General features: G+C 41.7%; 1 protein-coding gene across 7 annotated transcripts in view; it reads left to right on the forward strand.

The window, feature by feature from the left end:
- SENP6 (SUMO specific peptidase 6) overlaps positions 1–25,572 on the forward strand; it is a 164,577-nt gene that overhangs the window by 98,172 nt on the left and 40,833 nt on the right. For 6 of the 7 annotated variants that reach the window (XM_077812718.1, XM_077812712.1, XM_077812714.1 and 3 more), the window contains 5 exons: positions 3,039–3,441; positions 4,737–4,975; positions 7,638–7,805; positions 8,242–8,275; positions 18,745–18,930. In XM_077812718.1, coding sequence (XP_077668844.1) covers positions 3,039–3,441; positions 4,737–4,975; positions 7,638–7,805; positions 8,242–8,275; positions 18,745–18,930 — 1,030 coding nt within the window. Of the gene's footprint in view, positions 1–1,651; positions 1,700–3,038; positions 3,442–4,736; positions 4,976–7,637; positions 7,806–8,241; positions 8,276–18,744; positions 18,931–25,572 lie in introns of those variants that run through there. The other variant, XM_077812717.1, reaches the window with a different exon arrangement.

The raw sequence follows: 25,572 nt of genomic DNA on the forward strand, positions 1-25,572 counted from the left end.
GCCCAAAGTCATCGCCCAGTTTCGTATGGGTCAGGAAGTGTACTTAATGGTCTTCTGTCCAAAGCCCCTTGTGCTGAACAAGGAACGCAGACTGCATACCCTGGATCTCAGACGGGTGCTGGCCTCCTATATGGATAGGACCAAACCGTTCTGAAAGGTTACCCAGTGTCTACCCAAAGAATTTCATCTTGGATCATGGCCTGCATCCGTTACTGTTATAAGTTGGCAATGGTGCCCCTGCCGGCGATCGTGACAGATCATTCGGCTAGGGCACAGGCATTCTCGGCAGCCTTCCTAGCGTGGGTGCTGATCCAAGAGATCTGTCGGGCTGCTACCTGGTCATCAGTCCACACGTTCGCATCTCACCCAGCAAGCTTGGGATGATGCTAGCTTTGGTAGAACAGTGCTGCAAGCTGCAAGATTGTGAACTCTGAGCTGGCCTCCAAGGAGTCTGCTTGAGTCGCCTAGAATGGAATCGACATGAGTAAGCACTTGAAGAAGAAAAAATGGTTACTTATCTTTCATAACTGTTCTTAGAGATGGGTTGTTCATGTCCATTCCATTACTTGCCCTTCTGCACCTCTGTCGGAGTTGTCAGCAAGAAAGAACTGAGAGGGCATAGGGCTGACAGCGCCTGTTATACTGCGCCATGAGCATGGCTCTCCAGAGGGCGCCACAGCCATCCCTGTAGGCAACACTAAGGCAAAAGTCTCCAGCGGCCATGGATGTGGGCGTGCACCCACCTAGCATGGAATGGACATAAGCAACACCTCTCAAAGAGCAACAGTTACGAAAGATAGGTAACCGCTTTTTGTTGCCGTTGGGGGAAAAAAAAATTCTGACTTTTTGTTAAACTTTCCTTTTGGATGGGAGAGTTAATGTTCCCTTTTACTTTCTCTTACCTACTTAGGTTAAATTTATTTGTAAAGTCTTGTTGTTTTTAATGTGACCTGTTAAATCTAAAAGGCTTAAGAGAACTTTTAATTTGCTTTACTTGTTGACATTTTTCAAATATTTATTCTTTCAAGCTACAAACTCACTCATAATATATACCAAATGGTTCTGTAAGAGCATCATTTGTGGTAACTTGGCATAAGAGGTACAAGCACTCAACTATCTATTCCTGCTGATATATTGGTAATAAGTATTGTGCATAGAGAAGTAAAACTGCCATGTTGGGTTTTGTTCCGGTCAGGGGAAGTTGAAGCTGTTTTCAGTACAAAAATATCCAATGATTGGAGAAAAACTAGAATGTAAAATAAATTTAGAAGAGCCTCCTTGCACACAAAATGAGAAAATAGCACAATTTCATGCTAAAGACCTGAAACTTCTACTTGCAGTAAATTGATTTTCTATCATATGTCACAAACATATATAATTTTTTCATCCTTGGACCTTTTGGCATTTTTCTGTCTTCTAGTCAAATGAATGTACTGGGGGATATACATAATGTATGTGCATTTCAGTATATTCACTACATAATGTGTGTAATGTAGTTATGTCGAATATTGTATATACTCTGAAAGCTAGTGAGCCGTTTAAACAAAGGTATTACTCTTGTTTTCTATTTCTGTTTCAATTGCAAGACTCCATATTAACTGCTAAATATGGTGAATAATTTATTATTGGAGACAATTCTGTTCCTGCGACAAATTTAAAATGTCAAATGGCTACATGGCTGAGCATAAAAAGAGAGAAGGTAAAGTCCTGACCTCAGTGAGGACAATGGCAAAACTCCCATTGAGTGAAATCCTGACCCAGACTTTGCAGCTCATTCTATGTGAGTGGAGCTAGAGTGCTATGCCACATGATACCATTGTGTGTACTGTATATGCCAGAGACGTTTAAAGAATGAAAAAAAAAAAAGTGTGTGGCAGGGGGAATCTGTCTTTTGAGTCAGGTGCCTTAGTTTGCATGAATCCTACTGCGCAGGTTCAGAGGGAGTAATAATAAAATCCTCAAATGTTTTAAAATAATATTGTGATGCTTTTATATATAGAAAAGTTAGTTTGTCAGCTCTTTTCTGGGTTAGAATAAGTGTGGAATCTCTTTGGAAAGCTAGGGATTTCCCTTTCCAAATGGAGCTAGAGTTCATTTTGAGCCTGCTGCAATGCCATGAAATATCTGACATAAATGTCTCGATGCTTTTTATTAATAGAGAAGATGTTAAATCGGGACTGAATATTGTCTATCCAAAAATAAGCAAGTGGTGTGTTTTAGGCAGAAGGAATTATTTCCTCCTCCTCCTCCCCCACACATACGCCCCTAAAACATCTCAGGGGCTTGAAATACTAGAATAACTGTTGGAGGAAATTATATTAATGAGTAGAGGGCACATGAGTCAAAGATACATAAATGTTAAGATTTAGTATATTGTGTGGATTTGTGCTAAGTTTTAATTTACTTTGTGCTATTCAGGATATAAAACAAATGCACAATAAAAATAAGGCAAAAGTACCATCTACTTAAATAGCCTGTTGCTTTCAAAGAGAGCCTAATTCTAGCAAGGTTCAGTGGTGGGTGTATCATCAGCATAGCACATGCTGAGACATCACATAAAAGAGAAACTGACACCTTCTACTTTGGGTCATCTGAAAGACAATTATTGTTGAAAGCTATGAGTTCATGTCTCATTGCTGTGTAGAATTCTGGGCTGCGAGGAGGGAGAGTCTCAGACCTCGGGCTCCAGCCCAAGCCTGGAAGTCTAAACTGCAATGAAAATGGCTTACAGCCAGAGCCCTGCGAGCCCAATTTGGCTGGAATGGGACAGCCATGGGTGTCTAGTTGCAGTGTAGACATTTGACTCCCACTTAAAAAGCAAAACAAAAAAGTCAAACTACCCTTTAATGCTTGCTTTAGGCTTGCATTCTTTGTGGTATTGCTAACATAACATAACATAGGTCTGAGTGATTGTTTCTTTTAAATATACCTTTCAATAGCAAGATTAAAATCTGGGTCTCTGTTGTACCTTTTTCTATAAATGCTGAAACCACATGTGTTGTACTTACTGCCTTTTTTTTTTTATATATATATTCAAGGATTTGGAGCCAACTGATTATTCCACATTTTGCCCAGGCTGTGAGAAGACAAATGAAAATCAGACCAAATGCCAAAGTTATGGAAATGTTTTCTGTAAGGATTTGCAAAGACGCTCCAAACAAACTGTGATCTTAAGCGAATCTCTGAGACCTTTATTGCGATCTTCAATACATCAGAATTCAACAGGGCAAAAATCTCCAGGTACAGGATTGAACACACAGAAGTTCTATGGCTCTGCTGGTGGGAAGGGTCCAGTTGATATCATACCGAGTCGTGATATTGTAGGACATTCTATGTCGCGACCGAATGGAAAAGTTGGTCTCTTAACTGGGACAAAAATTCCTAAAAGTTCAGGAAACTTAAGACAGAGGAGTACAAGACCATCTGAACTAAATGATCCAAGTAAGTATGGTTTTATATAGCTAGATATGACTTGAACTTGCCAAATACCCAAGAATATCCTATAAGAATGAAAAATATTTGGTTCCATTTGTCTCCTGCCAACTATTTGGAATCTTTTGCTGGTCGTCTTTTTTTGTTTTTAACTTTGCATTCTTCTGTGTTTTAGAGGTACTCCCTTTATGAATACAATAAAATATGCTGAATGAGGAAAATCTGGATTGGTAAAACAAAGTATTAGTAATTTCTTAATATATTTAAAAATGCAATACATGCTGCTGCTGATTGATTCTTAATTTCTAAAGACTATTCCTGCTGAGGATGCATTACTCAACCTTGAAAAAGGGAAGGTGGTTTTTTGGCTTCTCCCTCTCCTTTGCCCCTCACATCCAAGTCATGTCACATTTTGCTGTTTCTTTCTGCGTAACATTTCTAAAATCAACCCTTTTTCTTTTAATCTACATGGTTGAAGTTCTCTCGTCCAAATACTCAGCTCATGTCTGGACTGCAGCAGCCTCTTAATATTTACTTTGTCCTCCTCAATGATTACATCACTACACTGTAGTCCAGTGTAAAATGTACCTATGAAGACAATGTTCCTTATCCATTGCTCTAACCATGTCCACCCCCCGAACCTTTGAATTAATCCCATTGAATGCTTCCACATATGATTCAAACTTACACTCACCTTCAAAACCCTTCACAACTCTTCCCTTGCTCTTGCACTTGCCATGTCACCCCCTCACCACCTCCATTTATACCAAGCAAAAAGTAGAAGTAGGGACTTGCTGAATGGCCTACAGGTCCATAGGGGATAATAGCACAGAGAGAGAGGTTAAGCAGCTTGCTTACAGCCACACAGCAGTGCCAGAATTAGAATTTCCAGAGTTTCTGGTTTCAGTCCCATGTTTAGTCTAGTGTATCATGCTGCCTCTCAAATTTAAGTACCTTGAGCTGTGCTCTGAATTTTTTTAAAAATATTTGCCAGGGCTCCATTGCCTTTTAAGAATGAACCCTTCTGTCAAAAGAGAATTAAATTGGGCTTAACTCGTATTGATCACTGCTAATTCCTTACTGAACAGGTTTATTTGTCTGAACCATGAAGTTGGTATTTCCACGTCCACTGATGGTGGCAAAGTAAATATTAATAAAGAAAATATGTTGAAGAAATTGATGCAGATTACATTTGATATTCTGTGTTTTAGCTATCCAAAAAGAGAAAAGCCACTAAATAGTCATTTAAAAAAATTATTACATGCATCAAGCATTGTATTTTGTATTTAATATTTGCTTCCTAGTTATTTTGTCCAGTGATGACGAGGAGGATGACGACGACAACAGTGGCAGCACTAACAGAATGGAAAGCACATCACCTCGACCCGCAGATTCAGCCTGTTCGTCCCCAGCGCCTTCCACAGGAAAGGTGGAAGCAGCATTAAAGGAAAATACTTCTGGAATAGAACAGAGACTAAGTAGTGTTGCAACAGACACAGAAATTGCCATCACATTACCAAGAAAAGCAAGAATGAAAGATCAGGTACTCAGTTAAAAAAAATATTTTTTTTATTTTTTTTTTTTTAAATAAACCTCTGTGTATAAAATTTCAGATAGCGAATGAGAAATGTAAAGGTGTATCTGACCAGAAGTGGGCTTTATTTGATTATTTTTCACCTTGGACAGTTGGTCAAGTATTCTCCTCATTCATACAACATTGGAAGCCTAAGGAAACTTGTTCAATATATGTAGATGGTTATGCATTTAGGGATGTGTTTAAAAAAATCATACATTCTCAACATACGCTGTTCTTTGTATTTAATGCTGAACAGATTATCTTTCTATATAATTAGGGACCTGGTCTTCCATTGTGGGATGTGAAGTGGTGTATGATATTTGTATGCATTAATGGAAGGATAATTTTTAGCATTAAATTTTTTAAACATAAAGGGACACTGGGCAAGGATGATGGTCCTTAAAATTAAATACTTTGACAACTGTCCCAACTAATAGCACTTACTTTAAGGATTTCATGGTGGGGATTTTTGTTTTTTAGTTGAGCACCACTGCAAGAATTGGATAAACAAAGACAAAAAATGCACCATGAGCAGACTCCTTTAGTGCTGTCAAAGGGGACAGCTTTCACGGTATGTTAATTTAAAGACTTAACAACCTTGACAGTGATCCTTTTAAAAAATAATAAATAAATTCCCTATAACAGTTGGTATTCAATTGATGATGGTGCTGCTTAAAGTTCTTTTGGGTCACTTGTACATTTGAATTATTGTGAATTAGGTCCAGCAGGTGTATGACTATACTGCAATTAAACACCCGCAGCTGGCCCATGTCAGCTGCCTGGGGCTGCAGGGCTGTAAAATTGTGGTGTAGACATTTGGGCTTGGGCTGGAGCCCAGGCTATGGGAACCCTCCCCCTTTGTGGTGTCCCCCCGAAAGTCTCCACTGCGGTTTTATAGCCCCATAGCCCAACCCCCATGAGCCCAAATCATCTGACACAGGGCAGGCATGGGTGTTTAGTTACAGTGTTGACATACTCCAAGTGTACTTGATACTATACAGGATGTTGGATCCAAGTTTGACATGCTGAAAGTATTTGTTGTTTAGCGGAGCCCGGAGCTGGAGCACGGAGCAGCTCCAGAGCAGTGGAGCTGCAGGTTTTTGCCTGGAGCTGGAGCGGAGCAGGAGCACAGCTCCGAAGCCCTGTTGTTTAGAACACTCAACTAGTGGTATAGATTTCAGCATATTACATTCATGTTCAAGAAGTCAGCACTCCTTTGCTGAAATTTACTAGGCTACATAATATGCTCAGTTTGATTAACTTTTAAGATGGCAGGGCCTGAAGTTAGGGCCAGGAATACAATTTTTCCATTTCAGTTCTTCTAATACTCTTCTGAAATTACATAAGGAAATAATTGAAAACACTTCATTGAAACTCATTGGAAGTTAGGCACTAAGAGCTATTTGAGCCTTTTGAAAACCTCCCCACTGTTTTATGCTGTACCGCCTCATATTCCTTTTCACTAACTTTAAAGAACGAACTGTTAACATCTGAGTTTTACTGAACTCTTTAGAGTGAGTGAAATAAAGACAGAAAATCGTAGGCAAAATGAGATGTGGGCTGAAATATCATCAGCATAGAACATACCTACAGCTTTAGCCATGACAGAAGGAAACTACCATTAACTGTGTCTGTTACAATGCTTGTGGTGTTGACATAGCAGAGTTGATCCCAGGATATTGACAGATTGATTAGTAACTTAGCTTAGGTAGTTATTTTTCAAGCTCTTAGTACCTTTTTACAGCAATATAGTCATTGGTTATAACTAAAATCAAGCCTTAGCACAAGTTTTTCATGAAAAGAGAATATCAACACTAAACATGAGATGAACACAGAAAACTGTTCAAAAGAATAGAACAAAGTAAAAATGTGTATCGTTAAGATTGAAATCCTTGTCTGACAATTAATGATCAGCTTTCCTTCTAAAAACAATATTCTAGAATTGTTCTTCTTGAAAATCAAAGCAGACACATCTCTTGAGCTAATGCATCACTTCAGGTTCACTATATTCTTTGAGTTGAAGCCAATCTCCAAATGCCTTCTATCAGTGCTCAGGTTCTTCATTCTGGAATCTGCCCTAAAAATCTAACAGCCCTCCGACAGAGGTCCCCTGAGGGTGTCCATGGTTACGCATGATCTCTCTTCTGGAATGTTGTGATTCTGGTAACATTCTCATGTGCTGTACTTCAAGAATAATAGTTCTGCACTTTCAGTCCCCCAAAGAATATACTAATAAAACCAAAAAGAACATTTTGAGGAAGGAGAGAAGCCGTCTTGAGCATGTCAAGCAGCACCACACTTCAATGCATTAGTGTAATTATGTTGTTTTTTGGCAACTCCAAAAGCACTAAAACAATTCATAATTGTGGCAAAATGTACACAAACAGCACTAATAGTTGCATCTGTAATCTGGTTGCATTAACAAAATACTTAAACTTTGTTTTCCTGATTTTGATGTCACCGGAAATTCTTGGGGGAATAACAGCCTTTATACAGTTGGTATCAATATTATGTAGTCCTATTTATCTATGCAAAAATGGGTGAAAATTAAGTTGTTACAATTTAATGGGTTTCTGCATTAACAGCAAATAGTAATGAGAAATTCTGATGCTTGAAAATTACTTTGCAGTTTGGCAACATTGTATCTAACACACCAGTAAAACGTCGTAAAGTTACTTCTCAAGAAGTAACTGATGCTGTACCTATAAATTACCAAAACTCCTGGGAAAGCGTCATTCTACACTGTCGAAGTATACGAATAGGAACCCTTCGAAGAATGGTTGTGGAACCTGTGATTGTAAGTACACTTCTGCTTTATCAGTCCCCTTTTCAAATTAGGTTGTCATTTTGGAATATTAGTAAGTAGCAATAATGATCTCTTTGGTTAGAAGGCAAAAGTCACGTGTGTGTTTTTTCAGGGTATTTTAAACCTTTTAAATGAAAGCCAAAGTAAATACAGAGAGAAATCCTGTATATGTTCAACAATCAGGCTGACAAACATGGACATTGACATATATGGAAGATGCTAATTTCTTTAAATTTGGTTTAAATATATACTGCATTCAGTCTTGAAGTCAGCTTTCTTAAAACTTGGTTTTTAAAAGTTGGGGTTTTAACTAATATGACTAACTAACTAACTTACTATGAAGGCTTTTGGGGGGCTTATTTTGGCGGAAGCATGGGTTATGGAATTCCAGCAATATATAATACTAATATAGTTGTATCTTTTACAGTTTTGCCTTGATTTTATCAAGATACGTCTTGAAGGTCAGTACTTACTTTCTTTCCCCTTGCAGAAATTCTTCATAAAGAAGTTGGGTTTTTGTTTAGAAATGGTTCAAAGCTTAATTTTTGATTATTTTCTTTAAATGTAGTAAAGTTTTCTTGTGTGTGTATATAAATATTTGTAACAGTAAGTTATACTAGATCCCTTTTCCCCACAGACAGCAACTAATATAAAAATCTGAGATATGTATATAGCTGTCCTTGATATTGATTGGTAATGTCTGGAGAAGTAAAGAACTTTGGTCATATAAATAATCTATCCACCATTAGCAGGGATTGACTTATTTCAATATAATGTATTCTTACCCTGGAGGAAAATTTAAAATTCATTAGATTGTTGTAGTATAGTCACAATTACATGATCATAGATTTTCCTAGTTGTAATAATGACTGTTGGTGTGCATCTTCCTCTGAGAGGGGTTGCAGTCACACCTGACAAGGATGATACTAGTAACACTTTTATACCTATACCTTTTAACACTTTATCATCAGCTCAGTTCAACAAGATGAAAATAGCAAGCTCAGCAAGAGAGTAAATTATTGTTTTGGTTACTGGTTATCCTCCGTATCTGCACCCAATTCATCCTCTTCCTCCCTCTTTAGAATATTTTTCCTTTTCTTTTGTCTCGCGAGCAGTTTGCATATTTCATGTCCCAGAGGAGGTAGGACTTTTTTTTTTTTATAGTGACTTAATTTGGGGAATCATAAGGCTGCAGATATTCCCTTTATGAATAAGCTCTGTTTTCCCCTCCTAATCTTTTTACTCTTTTTGACTATGTTGCAAAGCTAAGTTCTGGGGAAAATAAGGTTTCCCTCCTTATGGAATAGTCATTCTTGTGTAAGGCCTTCATGTAAATGTTGACAAATTATAATGGTTCAGTATTTCCACGATATATGCAGTAAGGCCCTATACTACAAAGAACTTAAGCATGGGTCAGTGGGACTACTCAAGTTAAGCATGTACTTTGCTAAAGTTAAGCGTGTGCTTTGCTGGATGTTAAGACTTTGACATTTGTAAAGGATAATCTCTTAATATACATTCAGTAGTTCAGGAATCACCACCTTTATATATGAAATGAAATCTGGATATTCCTTTTCACCAGAAATCGTATTAGACATGGTCGAAAAACTTCCACCTGCTATTTTTTAATGACTATTTTGACAGAACAAATTTCCATCGGAAATGTAAATTTTTGACATCCCAAAATTTATTTTCATTTATTTAAAAAAAAAAAAACCCTGAAAACTTTAAAAATTTTGTTTTCAGCAGCCAGTTTTTCAATTAGAACGTAAAAAAATTAATTGATTTTTTTTTCAGGGCGGATAAAAAAAATTCCCAGCCAGCTCTAATTATTACTTCATTATCTGAAACCACATTTAGTTTTCGAACAACTTCATATATTTCAAGATAAAAATTCTTGTGAATTTTATTTTCAGTAGATTATTACAGGTTTTATTACAGTCTAGCTTGTATCTACAGTTCATCTGTCTTTTTCAACCTTGTAGTCATAATTTAGATTTAGGGATATAGCCAACTAGAGTTTATCCTGCTGAGTAAATATTTAATCAAACCTTTTTTCTTTTCCTTGGATCTTCGAGATTTTGTTCGGCGCATGAAAGTCATAGTACTGACTGGGCTTCCATAGGGAAAAGCTGTGGTTTTGAACATTCCCTCTGTACTTGCTTTAACTATGTATTTGTATGTATCTCCATGGAAGACTGTCTCAAATTTCTTCTCTCCACTTTCCGAAAATACCTGGGTCTTACTAGCCTTGCTCCTGTTCCCGTATAGCACTAGCAGGTCTTCATCTATTGTTAGAGAAAGAAGTGGCCATCTCATTGCCAGGTTTACATGGGTGACATTGGTCAGTGGAAGAACAGAGAGGAGGAAATGAAAATAAGGATGAAAGTTTAGTATGTCAGTCCAGACGCCCAGTGTCCAGTGTGTCAAACTCCACATAAACATATCCATACTTGTCAAGGATGGCAGGTATTCTGGAATTCCAGGAAGTGTTTGGACCTTATACTGTTCTTGTCTTTAGGGCCCCACGGTGCTGCCCTTCCCCTCTATGTGATAGTAATAATTAACAATAAATGAAATATGAAATATCCCATACAAGAAACCAGCCCCCTAGTGTAACATTAAAGGCTCTGTTATTTCAGATCTTCAGATGCAAAGACACCTACTGAGCACCTGGGCATCATATTGGAGGTAGCAAAGAGAATGACAATTCCTATGGAAGGAGAAGCGCTTTTTGTGAATTTCATTGATGGAAAAAGGGAGACATCCCTTAAATGATCATATGAGGTGTCAAATCTTCTGTTGTAAGCTTCAGTTGATAAGGCATGCACCACACAGGTGATCGTGAGAGGGGGGCAGATCATTAGCAGGTCACTAGAGATCCAAAGTGAGGACTCAGCATTGGGCAAGTGTCATGTATATGATACAGTTCTATCAACTTCTGGAGTCATGGTTACCTTCCCTGTGGCAAATAGTAGAGCTTTGTGGCTAAAACAATGGACAGATCCATCCTCCAAAGCCTGACTAGTTCCAGCAGTCCTGAGCTGCTTCAAAGAGCCAAGGCCTTGTTCAGATGGGCCTTCCAAGACAGTGATACAGCAAGAGAGATCTGGTTATCTGAGGAGACAAGGACCTGCTGTCCAGGAAAAAGATGATCAAGCCAGAAGGCAAGCAGGCAAGCTTCCACTACATAAGTCCTTTCACTACTAAAAAGGTAAAAAGCCTCAGGAAAACTTATCAAATTTAAAACAGTCGGCCATATGATACAAGTGTTCAAGTACAGAGCCCCAGTCTTGGGGAGAGCCAGGGAATTTCTTCTGCTCATGATCAAAATAACATCTGACCAATGAGTCCCAGACACACAGTATGGAAAATGTTCAGGATTCAGCAGTAAGAAGTCTTTTGCACACTGGCATAACTGTGACCTATGGAGATCCCTAGCAAGGCACAGGTAGTGTTTTCAGGGAAATGGATTACTTGAGCTAAGAAGAAACTCCACAATCTATCAGCAATCTGTGCCAGTCATGCCGGAATTCCTGTAGTTTATTTAATCTTGGTTTTGGTGCCAGTTGTTCCAAGCAACCGTGAGTTAGCATTCAGAGACTAGGGATATGGCATGTTGATGAAATTGTTGCCATGTTACTGAAAGGCAGTAGATATATTGAGACAAGTAGCTAGTCTCCTGTCCCACATGAGACTTAAACCTTGTGCTGAATTTTTTTTAATAAATATGAATGTTCTCCCAGCAACTTCTATTCTTAAATCCTGTTGCTAATATGTTAGGCAAGAAGAATAGGACATTTGCACACCCTTTCCTACAAGTTGCCTTGCACAGTTTTTCACCAGAATAATGTCATCCTGAACAGCCTTGAAATTCAGACCCAAAATATTATTGACCCTTCCCCTGAACCAGGAAATGACCATCTCTACATCTGGTCCTTACTCAAAGATTCCTAAAGAGAGAGAACAACATTGCTGGGTGTCCATAGTGCTCACCTTGCATAGAAAGGACAGCGGAGTTTGAGGAAGTCTTGAAGACTTTTACATTTGCATCAGAACATGCGCACTTTTAAAAACCTAAACTTGACTTAAGTGACTAAAACAACAGAGAGTTCGGTGGCACCAGCAACTATACACCACACCACAGAAACACTAACCCAGGAACCAATCTCTGTAGCAAATCTCGTTGCCTACTCTGTCCCCATATCTACTCTAGCGACACTATCAGAGGACCCAACCACATCAGCCACACCATCAGGGGCTCGTTCACCTGCACATCTACTAACGTTATTTATGCCATCATGTGCCAGCAATGCCCCTCTGCCATGTACATTGGCCAAACCGGACAGTTCTTTTGTAAAAGAATAAATGGACACAAATCGGACATCAGGAATGGTAACATACAAAAGCCAGTAGGAGAACACTTCAATCTTCCTGCACATTCTGTAACAGATTTGAAAGTAGCTATACTTGAACAAAAAAACTTCAGAAACAGACTTCAAAAAGCAACAGCAGAACTAAAATTCATTTGCAAATTTAACACTATTAATTTGGGCTTGAATAGGGACTGGGAGTGGCTGGCTCATTACAAACGCAGCTTTGCCTCTCCTGGAATTGACACCTCCTCATCTATTATTGGGAGTGGACTACATCCACTCTGATCGAATTGGCCCTGTCAACCCTGGGTTCTCCACTTGTGAAGTAACTCCCTTCCCTTCATGTGTCAGTATATTTATGTCTGTATCTGTAATTTTTACTCCATGCATCTGAAGAAGTGGGGTTTTTACCCATGAAAGCTTATGCTCAAATCTGTTAGTCTTTAAGGTGCCACCAGACTCCTTGTTGTTGATACAGACTAACATGGTTACACCCTGATACTTAAGTGACTAAGTCCCTTTCGGGGGGAGGGGGGACAAGTCAGTGAGACTTGTGCTCCTAAGTAACGTCAGCACTTTTGAAAAACGTACACTTAGTGACTTCTGAATCCACCATCTTTTAGATGAACTAGGAAACTAATGAGAGATTATGTTCCAGCAGAAAAAGAGAGAACCAGAATCTTTTAAAATCCAACTCTACTTGCTTAGGAGGATCTTTGTGAGTAGAAAAAGGGGAAGTGTCTAAAAAGAGATTTTCAAGCTTATCTCTTTGCCAAATGTCATAGAATAAGTTTGCTTTTGTAGTCTTTGCAGAGTGGTGTTGCAGGCAGTAGTCAAATGGCTTTCACGCTAAAATGATGATCTGCTTTAAATATATCCGTCCAACACGAAGTAAGATTTAAGTTCCTACTTTATTGCTGAGAACGTGTGTGTGTGTGTAGTCACTGATGTGGTCCAAATTGTCACTAAAGAAATTTCATTATTTTTCATAGAATATCAGGGTTGGAAGGGACCTCAAGAGGTCATCTAGTCCAACCCCCTGCTCAAAGCAAGACCAATCCCCAACTAAATCATCCCAGCCAGGGCTTTGTCAAGTCTGACCTTAACTTCAAAGGAAGGAGATTCCACCACCTCCCTAGGTAACGCATTCCAGTGTTTCACCACCCTCCTAGTGAAAAAGTTTTTCCTAATATCCAACCTAAACCTTCCCCCACTGCAACTTGAGACCATTACTCCGTGTTCTGTCATCTTCTACCACTGAGAACAGTCTAGATCCATCCTCTTTGGAACCCCCTTTCAGGTAGTTAAAAGCAGCTATCAAATCCCCCCTCATTCTTCTCTTCCGCAGACTAAACAACCCCAGTTCCCTTAGCCTCTCCTCATAAGTCATGTGTTCCAGTCCCCTAATCATTTTTGTTGCCCTCTGCTAGACGTTTCCCAATTTTTTCACATCCTTCTTGTAGTGTGGGGCCCAAAACTGGACACAGTACTCCAGATGAGGCCTCACCAATGTCGAATAGAGGGGAACGATCACTTCCCTCGATCTGCTGGCAGTGCCCCTACTTATACGTCCCAAAATGTCATTGGCCTTCTTGGCAACAAGGGCCCACTGTTGACTCATATCCAGCTTCTCGTCCACTGTAACCCCTAGGTCCTTTTCTGCAGAACTGCTGCCTAGCCATTCGGTCCCTAGTCTGCAGCAGTGCATGGGATTCTTCCATCCTAAGTGCAAGACTCTGCACTTGTCCTTGTTGAATCTCATCAGATCTCTTTTGGCCCAATCCTCTAATTTGTCTAGGTACCTATGTATCCTATCCCTACTCTCCAGCATATCTACCTCTCCTCCCAGTTTAGTATCATCTGCAAACTTGCTGAGGGTACAATCCACACCATCCTCCAGATCATTAATGACGATATTGAACAAAACCGACCCGAGGACCGACCCTTGGAGCACTCCACTTGATACCGGCTGCCAACTACACATGGAGCCATTGATCACTACCCGTTGAGCCCAACAATCTAGCCAGCTTTCTATCCACCTTATAGTCCATTCATCCAGCCCATAATTCTTTAACTTGCTGGCAAGAATACTGTGGGAGACCGTGTCAAAAGCTTTGCTAAAGTCAAGGAATAACACGTCCACTGCTTTCCCATCATCCACAGAGCCAGTTACCTCATCATAGAAGGCAATTAGATTAGTCAGGCATGACTTGCCCTTGGTGAATCCATGTTGACTGTTCCTGATCACTTTCCTCTCCTCTAAGTGCTTCAGAATTGATTCCTTGAGGACCTGCTCCATGATTTTTCCAGGGACTGAGGTGAGGCTGACTGGCCTGTAGATCCCAGGATCCTCCTCCTTCCCTTTTTTAAAGATGGGTACTACATTAGCCTTTTTCCAGTAGTTCGGAACCTCCCCCGATCGCCATGAGTTTTCAAAGATAATGCCCACTGGCCCTGCAATCACATCCACCAACTCCTTTCACACTCTTGGATGCAGCGCATCCGGCCCCATTGCGTTGTGCTCATCCAGCTTTTCTAAATAGTCCTGAACCACTTTTTTCTCCACAGAGGGCTGGTCACCTCCTCCCCATGCTGTGCTGCCCAGTGCAGCAGTCTGGGAGCTGACCTTGTTTGTGAAGACAGAGGCAACAAAAGCATTGAGTAAATTTAGCTTTTTCCACATCCTCTGTCACTAGGTTGCCTCCCTCATTCAGTAAAGGGCCCACACTTTCCTTGACTGACTTCTTGTTGCTAACATACCTGAAGAAACCCTTCTTGTTACTCTTAACATCTCTTGCTAGCTGCAACCCCAACATCTCTTGCTAGCTGCAACCCCAAGTGTGATGTGGCCTTCCTGATTTCACTCCTGCATGCCTGAGCAATATTTTTATACTCTTCCCTGGTCATTTGTCCAATCTTCCACTTCTTGTAAGCTGCTTTTTTGTGTTTAAGATCAGCAAGGATTTCACTGTTAAGCCAAGCTGGTCGCCTGCCATATTTACTATTCTTTCTACACATCAGATGGTTTGTCCCTGTAACCTCAATAAGGATCCTTTAAAATACAGCCAGCTCTCCTGGACTCCTTTCCCCCACATGTTGTTCTCCCAGGGGATCCTGCCGATCAGTTCCCTGAGGTTGTCAAAGTCTGCTTTTCTGAAGTCCAGGGTCTGTTTTCTGCTGCTCTCCTCTCTTCCCTGTGTCAGGATCCTGAACTCGACCATCTCATGGTCACTGCCTCCCAGGTTCCCATCCACTTTTGCTTCCCCTACTAATTCTTCCCGGTTTGTGAGCAGCAGGTCAAGAAGAGCTCTGCCCCTAGTTGGTTCCTCCAGCAGTTGCACCAGGAAATTGTCCCCTACACTTTCCAAAAACTTCCTGTGTTGTCTGTGCACCGCTGTATTGCTCTCCCAGCAGATATCAGGGTGATTGAAGTCTCCCATGTGAACCAGGTCCTGCGATCTAGTAACTTCCGTTAGTTGCCAGAAGAAAGCCTCGTCCACCTCATCCCCCTGGTCCGGTGGTCTATAGTAGACTCCCACCCCGACATTACCCTTGTTGCTCACACTTCTTCTAAATTTAATCCAGAGACTCTCTCAGGTTTTTCTGCAATTTCATACCGGAGTTCTGAGCAGTCATACTGCTCTCTTACATACAGTGCAACTCCCCCACCTTTTCTGCCCTGTCTGTCCTTCCTGAACAGTTTATATCCATCCATGACAGTACTCCAGTCATGTGAGTTATCCCACCAAGTCTGTTATTCCAATCACATCATAATTCCTTGGCTGTGCCAGGACTTTCAGTTCTCCCTGCTTGTTTCCCAGGCTTCTTGCATTTGTGTATAGGCACATGAGATAACTCGCTTATAGTCCCTCTTTCTCAGTATGAGGCAGGAGCCCTCCCCTCTCGTGCTCTCCTGCTGGTGCTTCCTCCCGGTATCGCACATCCCCACTTACCTCAGGGCTTTGGTCTCCTTCACCCAGTGAACCTAGTTTAAAGCCCTCCTCACTAGGTTAGCCAGCCTGCTTGCGAAGATGCTCTTCCCTCTCTTTGTTAGGTGGAGCCTGTCTCTGCCCAGCACTCATCTTTCTTGGAACACCATCCCATGGTCAGAGAATCCAAAGCCTTCTCTCCGACACCTCCTGCGTAGCCATTCGTTGACTTCCACAATTGGACAGTCTCTACCCAGGCCTTTTCCTTCCACGGAGAGGATGGATGAGAATACCACTTGCACCTCAAACTCCTTTATCCTTCTTCCCAGAGCCACGTAGTCTGCAGTGATCCGCTCAAGGTCATTCTTGGCAGTATCATTGGTGCCCACGTAGAGAAGCAGGAAGGGGTAGCGATCCAAGGGCTTGATGAGTCTCGGCAGTCTCTCCGTCACATCCTGAATCCTAGCTCCTGGCAAGCAGCAGACTTCTCAGTTTTCCAGGTCAGGGTGGCAGATAGATGACTCAATCCCCCTGAGGAGAGATTCCCCGACCACCACCACCCATCTCCTTCTCTTGGGAGTGGTGGTCGTGGACCCCCCATCCCTAGGACAGTGCATCTCATGCCTTCCAGTCAGCAGTCTCCTTCTCTTCCCTTCCCTCAGATGTACCATCTAGTCCACTCTCCGCATTAGTACCTGTGGCGAGAATATGAAAATAGTTGCTTACCTGTATCGGCATTGCTGGTACATGGACGCTCCCCTTTCTTCTTCTGGAGGTCACATGCTGCCAAATTTCTTCACTGTCCTGTCCCCGCTGCGCAGCCTGCTCTGAATCTTCAGAATGTTTTGTCCGTAGAAGCAAATCCTGACATCTGTCCAGGAAATCTTCAGTATTGTGTATTGTGGTAGTGCCTAGTGACCTAGACCAGGTCGGGGTCCCATTATAGTAGGCAATTTATGATTGATTTATACATTTGTAGTCTCAATTGCAAAGAGCTTACAGTCTAAAGAACAAGGTGTCAAATCTGGTTGACGCTAACATACAGGCAGGGGAGAGAAGAATGTTCTAATGTAAATTACTTTTCTGTGCAGGGTATATGTATAGTAAATCGCTTCGTGTTAGCAATTATAGGAATCTGAACCATCTCCCCAGCCATTATCAGATATTTGTTAATGGTTATTGCATAGTGTCAGTCTAAACAAAGAATTAGTACTGCTTTCTCCTTTTGTAGCAGGGTCCCCTCCCCCTCACCATCTTTTTTCCCCCCTGTCATTCAGGGGTCAACATATTAAAATCTTTTGAGAGGATGGACAGAACTGAGATAGGGAGAATGTAGGGTATTGTTATGATGGAAGGTGTAATGGTTGCCATCAACAGATTCTTTGATATGTAGACAATTCTAGACCTGGTTGAAGCTTCTGGGTCTGTTAACCAGATGCCGGGGGCTTTGTATGGCTTGCATTTTCACCAAAATCAATAGGATTCTGTCCATTAAGGCCAGGAACATTCTCTGAAATTTTGGAATTGTGTTGTTCAATAGTTACTGTGTTACATCCAAATGGAGAAATGTCAGCTATTTATGTCTAGGACTTCACTTTGCTCGGCCAATAAAATATAGCTATAAAATGGAAAGCTATGTAATATAGCTCAAGTTCACTCCTTTAAAGAACTGTACCATTTTGGTGTGGTCTCACACCCTTTTCTAGGAGCTACTAGGTAATCACAGTTCACGTGTACCTTTATTCCCTCCTTCATTTTAAAACTCCCCTTCCTTAGAGTAGGGGTTCTCAACCTTTTCCTTTCCGAGGTCCCCTGAACACACTATAAAAACATGCAGCCCACTTGGGCAGTGGAGTTTTTATAGTATGTTCAGGGGACTTCGGAAAGAAAAAGGTTGAGAACCCCTACTCTAAGGAAGGGGAGTTTTAAAATGAAGGAGGGAATAAAGACACACATGAACTGTGATTACCTGGTAGCTGCAACAATTGTTTTCTGTATATAAAATCCAGGGCCGGTGTTAGGAGGTAGCAAGCAGGGCAGATGCCCAGAGCCACACAATGTGGGGTGCCCACAATGCTCAGTTGCTCATGCTTCAGCTCTAGCATTCATGGGGCAGCACTGGGGTCCAGCCCCTGTGCAGAGGTGGCAAGGAGGCTCTGGCAAGTCTAATGCCATCTCTGCTTGGTGGACCCCCTGAAACTTATTCACTGCCCCCAGGGGGCTGCGGACCCCCGGTTGAGAACCACTGCCTTAGAGGACATGAGCAGAGCACATTTCAGAGGTCTATGCTAAGCACATTTCATAGGTTCATTTTAAAATTTGCAATACTGCAGGCAGAGACAACTGTAATTACCCTGGGAATCTTTTCTTCCATGGAATAAAGAATGGATTAGAATAAATTCATATGTGTCTTTGCATTAAGCTTAATGGCTTTCCTGCCTAGTGACAATAGAGACTTTTAATTTTGAAACGGAAATCACCACCTATGTTGTTTTTGAATCTGAAACTTATTAAAAATTCCTTTGGCTGCAGCAAACGAATTGTAAATTCTCATTAAAACTAAAATGAAAAGTTGCAAAGGGCATATTCATATAGGCTTTAATGGAATTTTGTTTTTTTCCCTAGAGTCAGAAAGTGATTCCCGAGAGATTAATTTAAAAACTTCTGAACTTACCAAATGTGAGTGGTGTGGTGTCCGAAAGTTACCAGTAGTGTTTCTGCAAACAGTACCTGCTGCCTGTCTTAGCCTGAGATCCCAACTGAAGATGAGTAGGGAGAAGGATAATGTCTGGTATGACTGTAAAGGAGTGAGTAAGTAAACCTAGTTTGTCTATTACTGTAACTTAAATTGTGTTTTTAATATTTGGGTCATCTTGTAAGTGCTTTAAAAAAGTGAGACTAATATCACTGGCTAGAGTGATATATGGTTTAGTCAGACACTGTCGCCTTCCTGTGCATCTCTGACTGGACAACTTAAAACAGCCCAGCAACATTCTGTTCTCCCACTCACCCCACGTACATATTATTGTTAATATGTTGTCAGGTTAGTAAAATTAGTTCTTTATCAGTAATCCGGATGAAACACAGGTGAGTAAATTTTTTTTATCTGGGGTGTTAAATTGTCATGACAAGATCATCTTGTAATTTCACTGTTACCCCCCCTTTCTACAGCCGGACCTCTGCTTGAATAGAAACAGAACAAATTATACCACGTTCTTATGGTAATCTTGTGATGTGATCAAATATTTACTGGCAAGTCAAGAGCTATTTTATTTTATATTAGATTTAAGCTGAATTTCATTTTAGAGTTCCTGACTTTAAAGCATAGCATATTAATCTACTGTACTTTTCTATCTAGTATGCAGTCCATCACTCTTACATAGATGTGTTTTAAGATTTTATGTGTGTGTGTGTATGTCTGTACTGAATTTAAGCAAAACACAAGTTATGCTTTACTTATGCTGTTAGACTGAAGGAAGATTGCCTTCAGCCACATAACAGAAATATCCAAAACACAGAATCTAGTAGTGAGGGGGGACTTTAACTACTCAGACATCTGTTGGAAAAGTAATTGTGCAAAACACAAAATTTCCAATAAGTTCTTGGAATGTATTGCGGGCGATTTTTTGTTTCAGAAAGTGGACATAGCAACCAGGAGGACAGCCATTTTAGACTTGATTCTGACCATCAGGGAGGAATTGATAGCAAATCTGAAGATGGAAGGTAATTTTGATGAAAGTCATCATGAAATGACAGCTCTTCAAGTGGTGTCCTATGAGTGTTCCACTTCAGGTGTACATGTGCCCTACACACTGTCGATTGGGGGTTTTTGTTAGCATCATCTGTTCGGCCTGTGCATGCTTCATGCCTCGAACTGAGGCTATTTAGGGCTGCAAAAGTGGACCTCCCTCTGTTCCTTCACACCAGCCTTGGCCTGAGGCAGAGCATTTAGTGTCTGCCTTGAGCATATCTCTGCTAAAAGGGTGTTCTCCACCTCCCTCTCTCTCTTCTCCCTGCCCTCCCCAGTGCCTAGTTAGTTTGCTAGTTAGATTATCTTAGTTTAGTAGGTGAAAGAGTTTTGTTCCTCTCCCTTCCCTCTGGGGAGGCTTGCCCAGCTTACCACGGTTCAAACACTGACAACCGGGAAGTGGCCGTTCCAGTTAGCCACTCCAAGTACATTTGCTGCTGTGGAAAGTCGGACATCTCTCAAATGTAACTTTCGTCTGGTGCTTAAATCCAGGGCAAGGAAGAACTGGGAGATTAAATCAAGGATGCTAATGATGGAAAGTTCCTTTCTTCAGAGCCACCCTGCTTCAGAGCCACTGTTTATGGGTATCAAGTGCTTCTTGGTGCTGAGACCTAAGTTTCCCCTAAACTGCGTGGCTGCGCAGCCGCCTATTAAGCTCCACGCAGGGGCTTAGGGCTGCGGTGGGAAGAGGTGCCGCTCCCCGCTGGTCCCAGTGCAGACCTGCCCCGGACTTGCCAGGGGAGAGGAGCCCCTCCCTTGGCCCGGCCCAGGCCTACTGGAGCTGCCAGGGAGAGGAGCCCCTCCCCTGGCCCATGCCTGCCGGAGCAGCCGAAGAGAGGGGCGGGGGGGGGCCTCTCTCCCCCCCGTCACAGTCCTGGGGCAGCCTGCACCCCAAACCCCTCGTCCTCAGCCTCATACCACAGCCCACACACCCAACCCTCTGTCCCAGCCCTGAGCCCCAGCCCCACCCCAGAGCCCTCTTCCCGCATCCCCACACCCCAACCCTCTGCCCCAGCCTGAGCCCCCTCCCACGCTCCGAACCCCTCGGCCCCTCCCCCACCACATGAATTTTATATGCACCAATATGAAGGTGATATCTCATATCACCTCCATATTGGTGCACATAACAAAATTCATTCCATACATAGACATAAAAAATTAGAGGGAACACTGCCTGAGACCCGCTCCATCTACCTGTGCTACCGCCCTATTCACCACCCTGTTTGGTAGGGGCTCCTCCAGTGGACAGTGTTGAGGATGATGATGGAGATATCCCTTCAGTCTCTTTCATCTCGGTGCAGGGCTCTCCTAAATGTCCATACAGAAACCCACTCTTGGAGGGAATGAGGAATTTCAAGGAAGACATCACAGATGGTGAGAACAGCCTTGGATGCCATTTCTCCTGTATGCCCCCCCACCAACACACAAACGCAGTGGCCATACTGGGAGCCCTATGAGGAATACCAACAATTTTCCAAGGCCCTGAGTATCTTCCACTGAGATGAGAGAGGGATACATTCACTTCCACCCCAGCTCATTCGTCAGGAGGAGACATTTGAGAAGCAGGAAGCCATGGTAAATAAGGAGGCTATCCCTCAAACTACCATATCCACTTTGTCTCCAGATTAGGCAGTTATGCCTTTACCACTGTCAATGGCTGATGATGTCCAGCGATTTCAGGACATCATAAAAGGGGTGACAGAAATCACTGCAGAAGAAGTCAAGAAAATCACTGGAAGAGGTCAAGGAATCACAATGTAAGTTGCTGGACATTCTGCAGAATTGACCACTGACCAGAATTGCATTACCTGTCAGTGAAGCACTTTTTGATCTGGTGAAGACTGTTTGGCAGACCCCAGCTACAGTACTATCAACATGCAAACAGACAGATAACAAATATTTCCCCACCAATGACTCCAAATTTTTATTCTTACCCTTCCCCACTCCAAACTCTCCAGTGGTGGATGATGTGAATGAATAGGGGAAACACCACTACAATAAGTCAAGCCCTTTTTTTTTGATGGAAGCCCTCACATCTGCAATCCTGCAATTTCGAATTGAAATTTTCAGGTGTTCATGGCAAAATATAATTACACAAACTACATGAAATTTACTGCTTTTATCGAGCACCTTCTATCTGAGCAAAGAGCAACATCAGACCATCATTGCAGAGACACAATCACTGGCCAGGATATCCCTTCAAGCCTTGCTAGATGTGGCAGACACAGTGGCCTGTTCCCTCTTTGGTGGTAGTTGTCGTGTATCCTGGCTTCAACTGTTCAGCTTTCCCAGAGAGGTCCAAAGCACTGCAGAGGACCTCCCTTTGATGGTCTGAAGTTGTTTTCAGAGGTTACAGATGAGTCCCTGCACAGTTTGAAAGACTCCAGGACCATTTAGCAATCTCTCGGAATTTACACCCCCTACAAACAAAAGAAAATTTAGTGGGTCACAGACTGCCCAGAGATCCCATCCTATCCAATTATTTGAGTTCCAGATACTGATTGAACCCCCTCTCGCCCACGTCCCCACCAGAATTCCGAGCAATTCTCCACCTCAGTGCATGATTACTTGATGGTGTGTGGGGCCAGAGGCTACCTGTTCTACCAAGTACAACAGATGGTGTTAAACAGTAGGAAGGAATATATCTGAAACACATACTTGCAAAAGCAGAAAAGATTTAGCCCATTGTGTAAACTCTGACTTGCAACCGAATCTGCTGCACTCTTGGTTATCTTGGTACCTGTTGAAACTGAAGAAAATAGGATTACCAGCCAGCTCGGTCAAGGTTCATTTGGCCACCTTAACAGCCTTTTGTTTCCCAGTGGAAGGGTTCAGTGTTTGCTCACCCAACAACCTTAAGGTTTGTCAAGGTGTGGGGAACCTTTTCCTTCAAGTGAAAGACCCCACTCCGGCTTGGGATCTCAATCTAGTTCTTACACACCTCACACCACCTCCCTCTGGTGACCTTCTCCTTACCTAACCCGTTAGTGAAAACCACCTTCTTGGTAGCCATCACATCAGCCCAAAGAGTTGGAGAAGGTTCGGCTTTAATGGTAGACAGTCCTTTCACAGTATTCAAGGACAAGATTTCATAGAATTGTCGGATCGGAAGGAACCTCGAGAGGTCAACTTCAGTCCCCTGCACTCATGGCAGGACTAAGTATTATCTGGACCATCCCTGACAAGTGTGTCTCTAACCTGCTCTTAAAAATATCCAGTGATGGAGATTCCACAGCCTTCCTAGGCAATTTATTCTAGTGCTTAATCACTCTGACAGTTAGGAAGCTTTTCCTAATGTCCAACCTAAACTGCCATTGCTGCAATTTAAGCCTCCTCCTTGTAACAACCTTTTCTGTACTTGAAAACGGTTATCATGCCCCTCTGTCTTCTCTTCTCCAGACTAAACAAACCCAGTTTTTTCAATCATCCCTCACACGTCATGTTTTCTAGACCTTTAATCACTTCTGTTGCATTTCTCTGGACCTTCTCCAATTTGTCTACATCTTCCTTGAAATGTGGCACCCAGAACTGGACACAATACTCCAGTTGAGGCCTTATCAGCTTGTAGTAGAGCTTGCTTACAGTACTTCTGCTAATGCATCCCAGAGTGATGTTTTCTTTTTTTACCACAGTGTTACACTGTTGACTCATATTTAGCTTGTGATCCACTATGACCTGCCAGATCCCTTTCCGCAGTACTCCCTTCCTAGGCAATCATTTCCCATTTTGTATGTGTGCAGCTGATTGTTCCTTCCTAAATGGAATACTTTGCATTTTTTCTTATTTAATTTCATCCTATTTAGTTCGTACCATTTCTCCAGTTTGTCTAAATCATTTTGAATTTTAATCCTATCCTCCAAAGCACTTGCGACCTCTCCCAGCTTGGTATCATCTGCAAACTTTATAACTGTACTCTCTCTGTCATTATCTAAATCATTGATGAAGATATTGAACAGAACTGGTCCCTGTGGGACTCCACTCAATGTTTTTCCAGATTGATTGACTGTGAACCGCTGATAATTGCTCTCTGGGAACAGTTTTCCAACCAGTTATGCACCCACCTTATAGTAGCTGCAACCTAGATGGATTTCCCTAGTTTGTTTATGAGAAGATCATGCGAGACAACATCAAAAGCCTTACTAAAGCCATGATATCACATCTACCGCTTTCCCCCTATCCCCAAGGCTTGTTACCCTATCAAAAAAAGCTATTAGGTTGGTTTGACATGATTTGTTCTTGACAAATCCGTGCTGACTGTTACTCATCACCTTATTATCTTCCAGGTGTTTGCAAATTGATTGATTAATTATTTACTCCATTATCTTTCCAGGTACTGAAGGTAAGCTCACTGGTCCTTATGTCCACACTCCTAAATTCCTACCTAATGTGTCATCCGAGTTTTATCTTAATCATTTGCTGGTTTTGTTTGTTTGTTTTTTATATACCTTCTCCAAGCACTGTTTCTTTGGTCCATGCTTTTAGATCTGATGCAGCAGTTGGCAATGCAGTTCTGTCTTCAGTTCTGGACCCGATTCTGAAGCTCCTTGCTCACTGTGAGGTTACTGTTCTAGAGTCACATGAAGTGGAGCACCAATAGAGACTACTGGAGGAAGAAAAGGTTACTCACCCTGTGCAGTAATTGAGGTTCTTCAAGATGTGTCCCCTGCCCTACTTTACCTCTGTGTCAAGAGTTTCCTTTGTGGGGCTCCATATAGTCTTGGCGTATGTGTGGGCTGAACAGAAACTGCTAACAAAAATCTCTGATTAAAGGTGTGTGAGGTGCATTTAAAACTGAAGCTGGGCACCTATAGGGACATACTTCTCAAAGAACCACAGTTGCTGCACAGGGTGAGTAACCTTTTTATTTCATGATTCTAAGGAAAGAAAGGAATGAGAACAGAATAAGAACAATGGAATTAAAAAAAGAAAGAGAAAAAAAGCAGACTTGAACAAACTGAGAGTTCTGGTAGGTAAGTTCCCATGGGAAGAAAATCTAAGGGGAAAAATTGTTTAGGAGAGTTGGCAGTTTATCAAGGAAACAATATTTAAGACAAAATTGTAGTCTATTCCAATGCAAAGGAAAGATAGGAGGAATAGTAAGATGTCAATTTGGCTCCATCAGGAGCGTTTTAATGACCTGAAAATCAAAAAGGAATCCTACAAAATGTGGAAACATGGACAAATTGTGATGGATGCGTACAAAGGAATAGTAAAAACCTATAGGGACAAAATCAGAAAGACTAAGGCACGTAGCAAGGGACATAAAAGGCAATAAGAAGAGGTTCTTTAAATTCATTAAGAGCAAGGGAAAGATCAAGGAACACGTAGGTTGTCTACTTACAGGGGAAGAAGAGCTAATGACTGATGACATCAAGAAGGCTGAGGTGTTCAGTGCCTATTTTGCTCCAGTCTTCACTAAAAAGGTTAATGGTGACCTATTCAACACAATATTAATCACAAGGGAGAAGGCAAGTAAGCCAAAATAGAGAGGTTAAAAGAATATTTAGGCAAGTTAGATGTATTCAAGTCAGCAGATCTAAGGTGTTTAAGGAACTAGCTAAAGCATTCTCAGAACTGTTAGCAATTACCTTGGAGAACTCATGGAAGATAAGTGAGGTCCCAGAGTACTGGAGAAGGGTAGACATAGTATCTTTAAAAAGGGGAACAAATGACATTCTGATAAGCAAACTAGGGAAATGTAGTCT

Source organism: Eretmochelys imbricata, chromosome 3 (assembly GCF_965152235.1).
Source record: "Eretmochelys imbricata isolate rEreImb1 chromosome 3, rEreImb1.hap1, whole genome shotgun sequence".
Taxonomy (NCBI): Eukaryota; Metazoa; Chordata; order Testudines; family Cheloniidae; genus Eretmochelys; species Eretmochelys imbricata.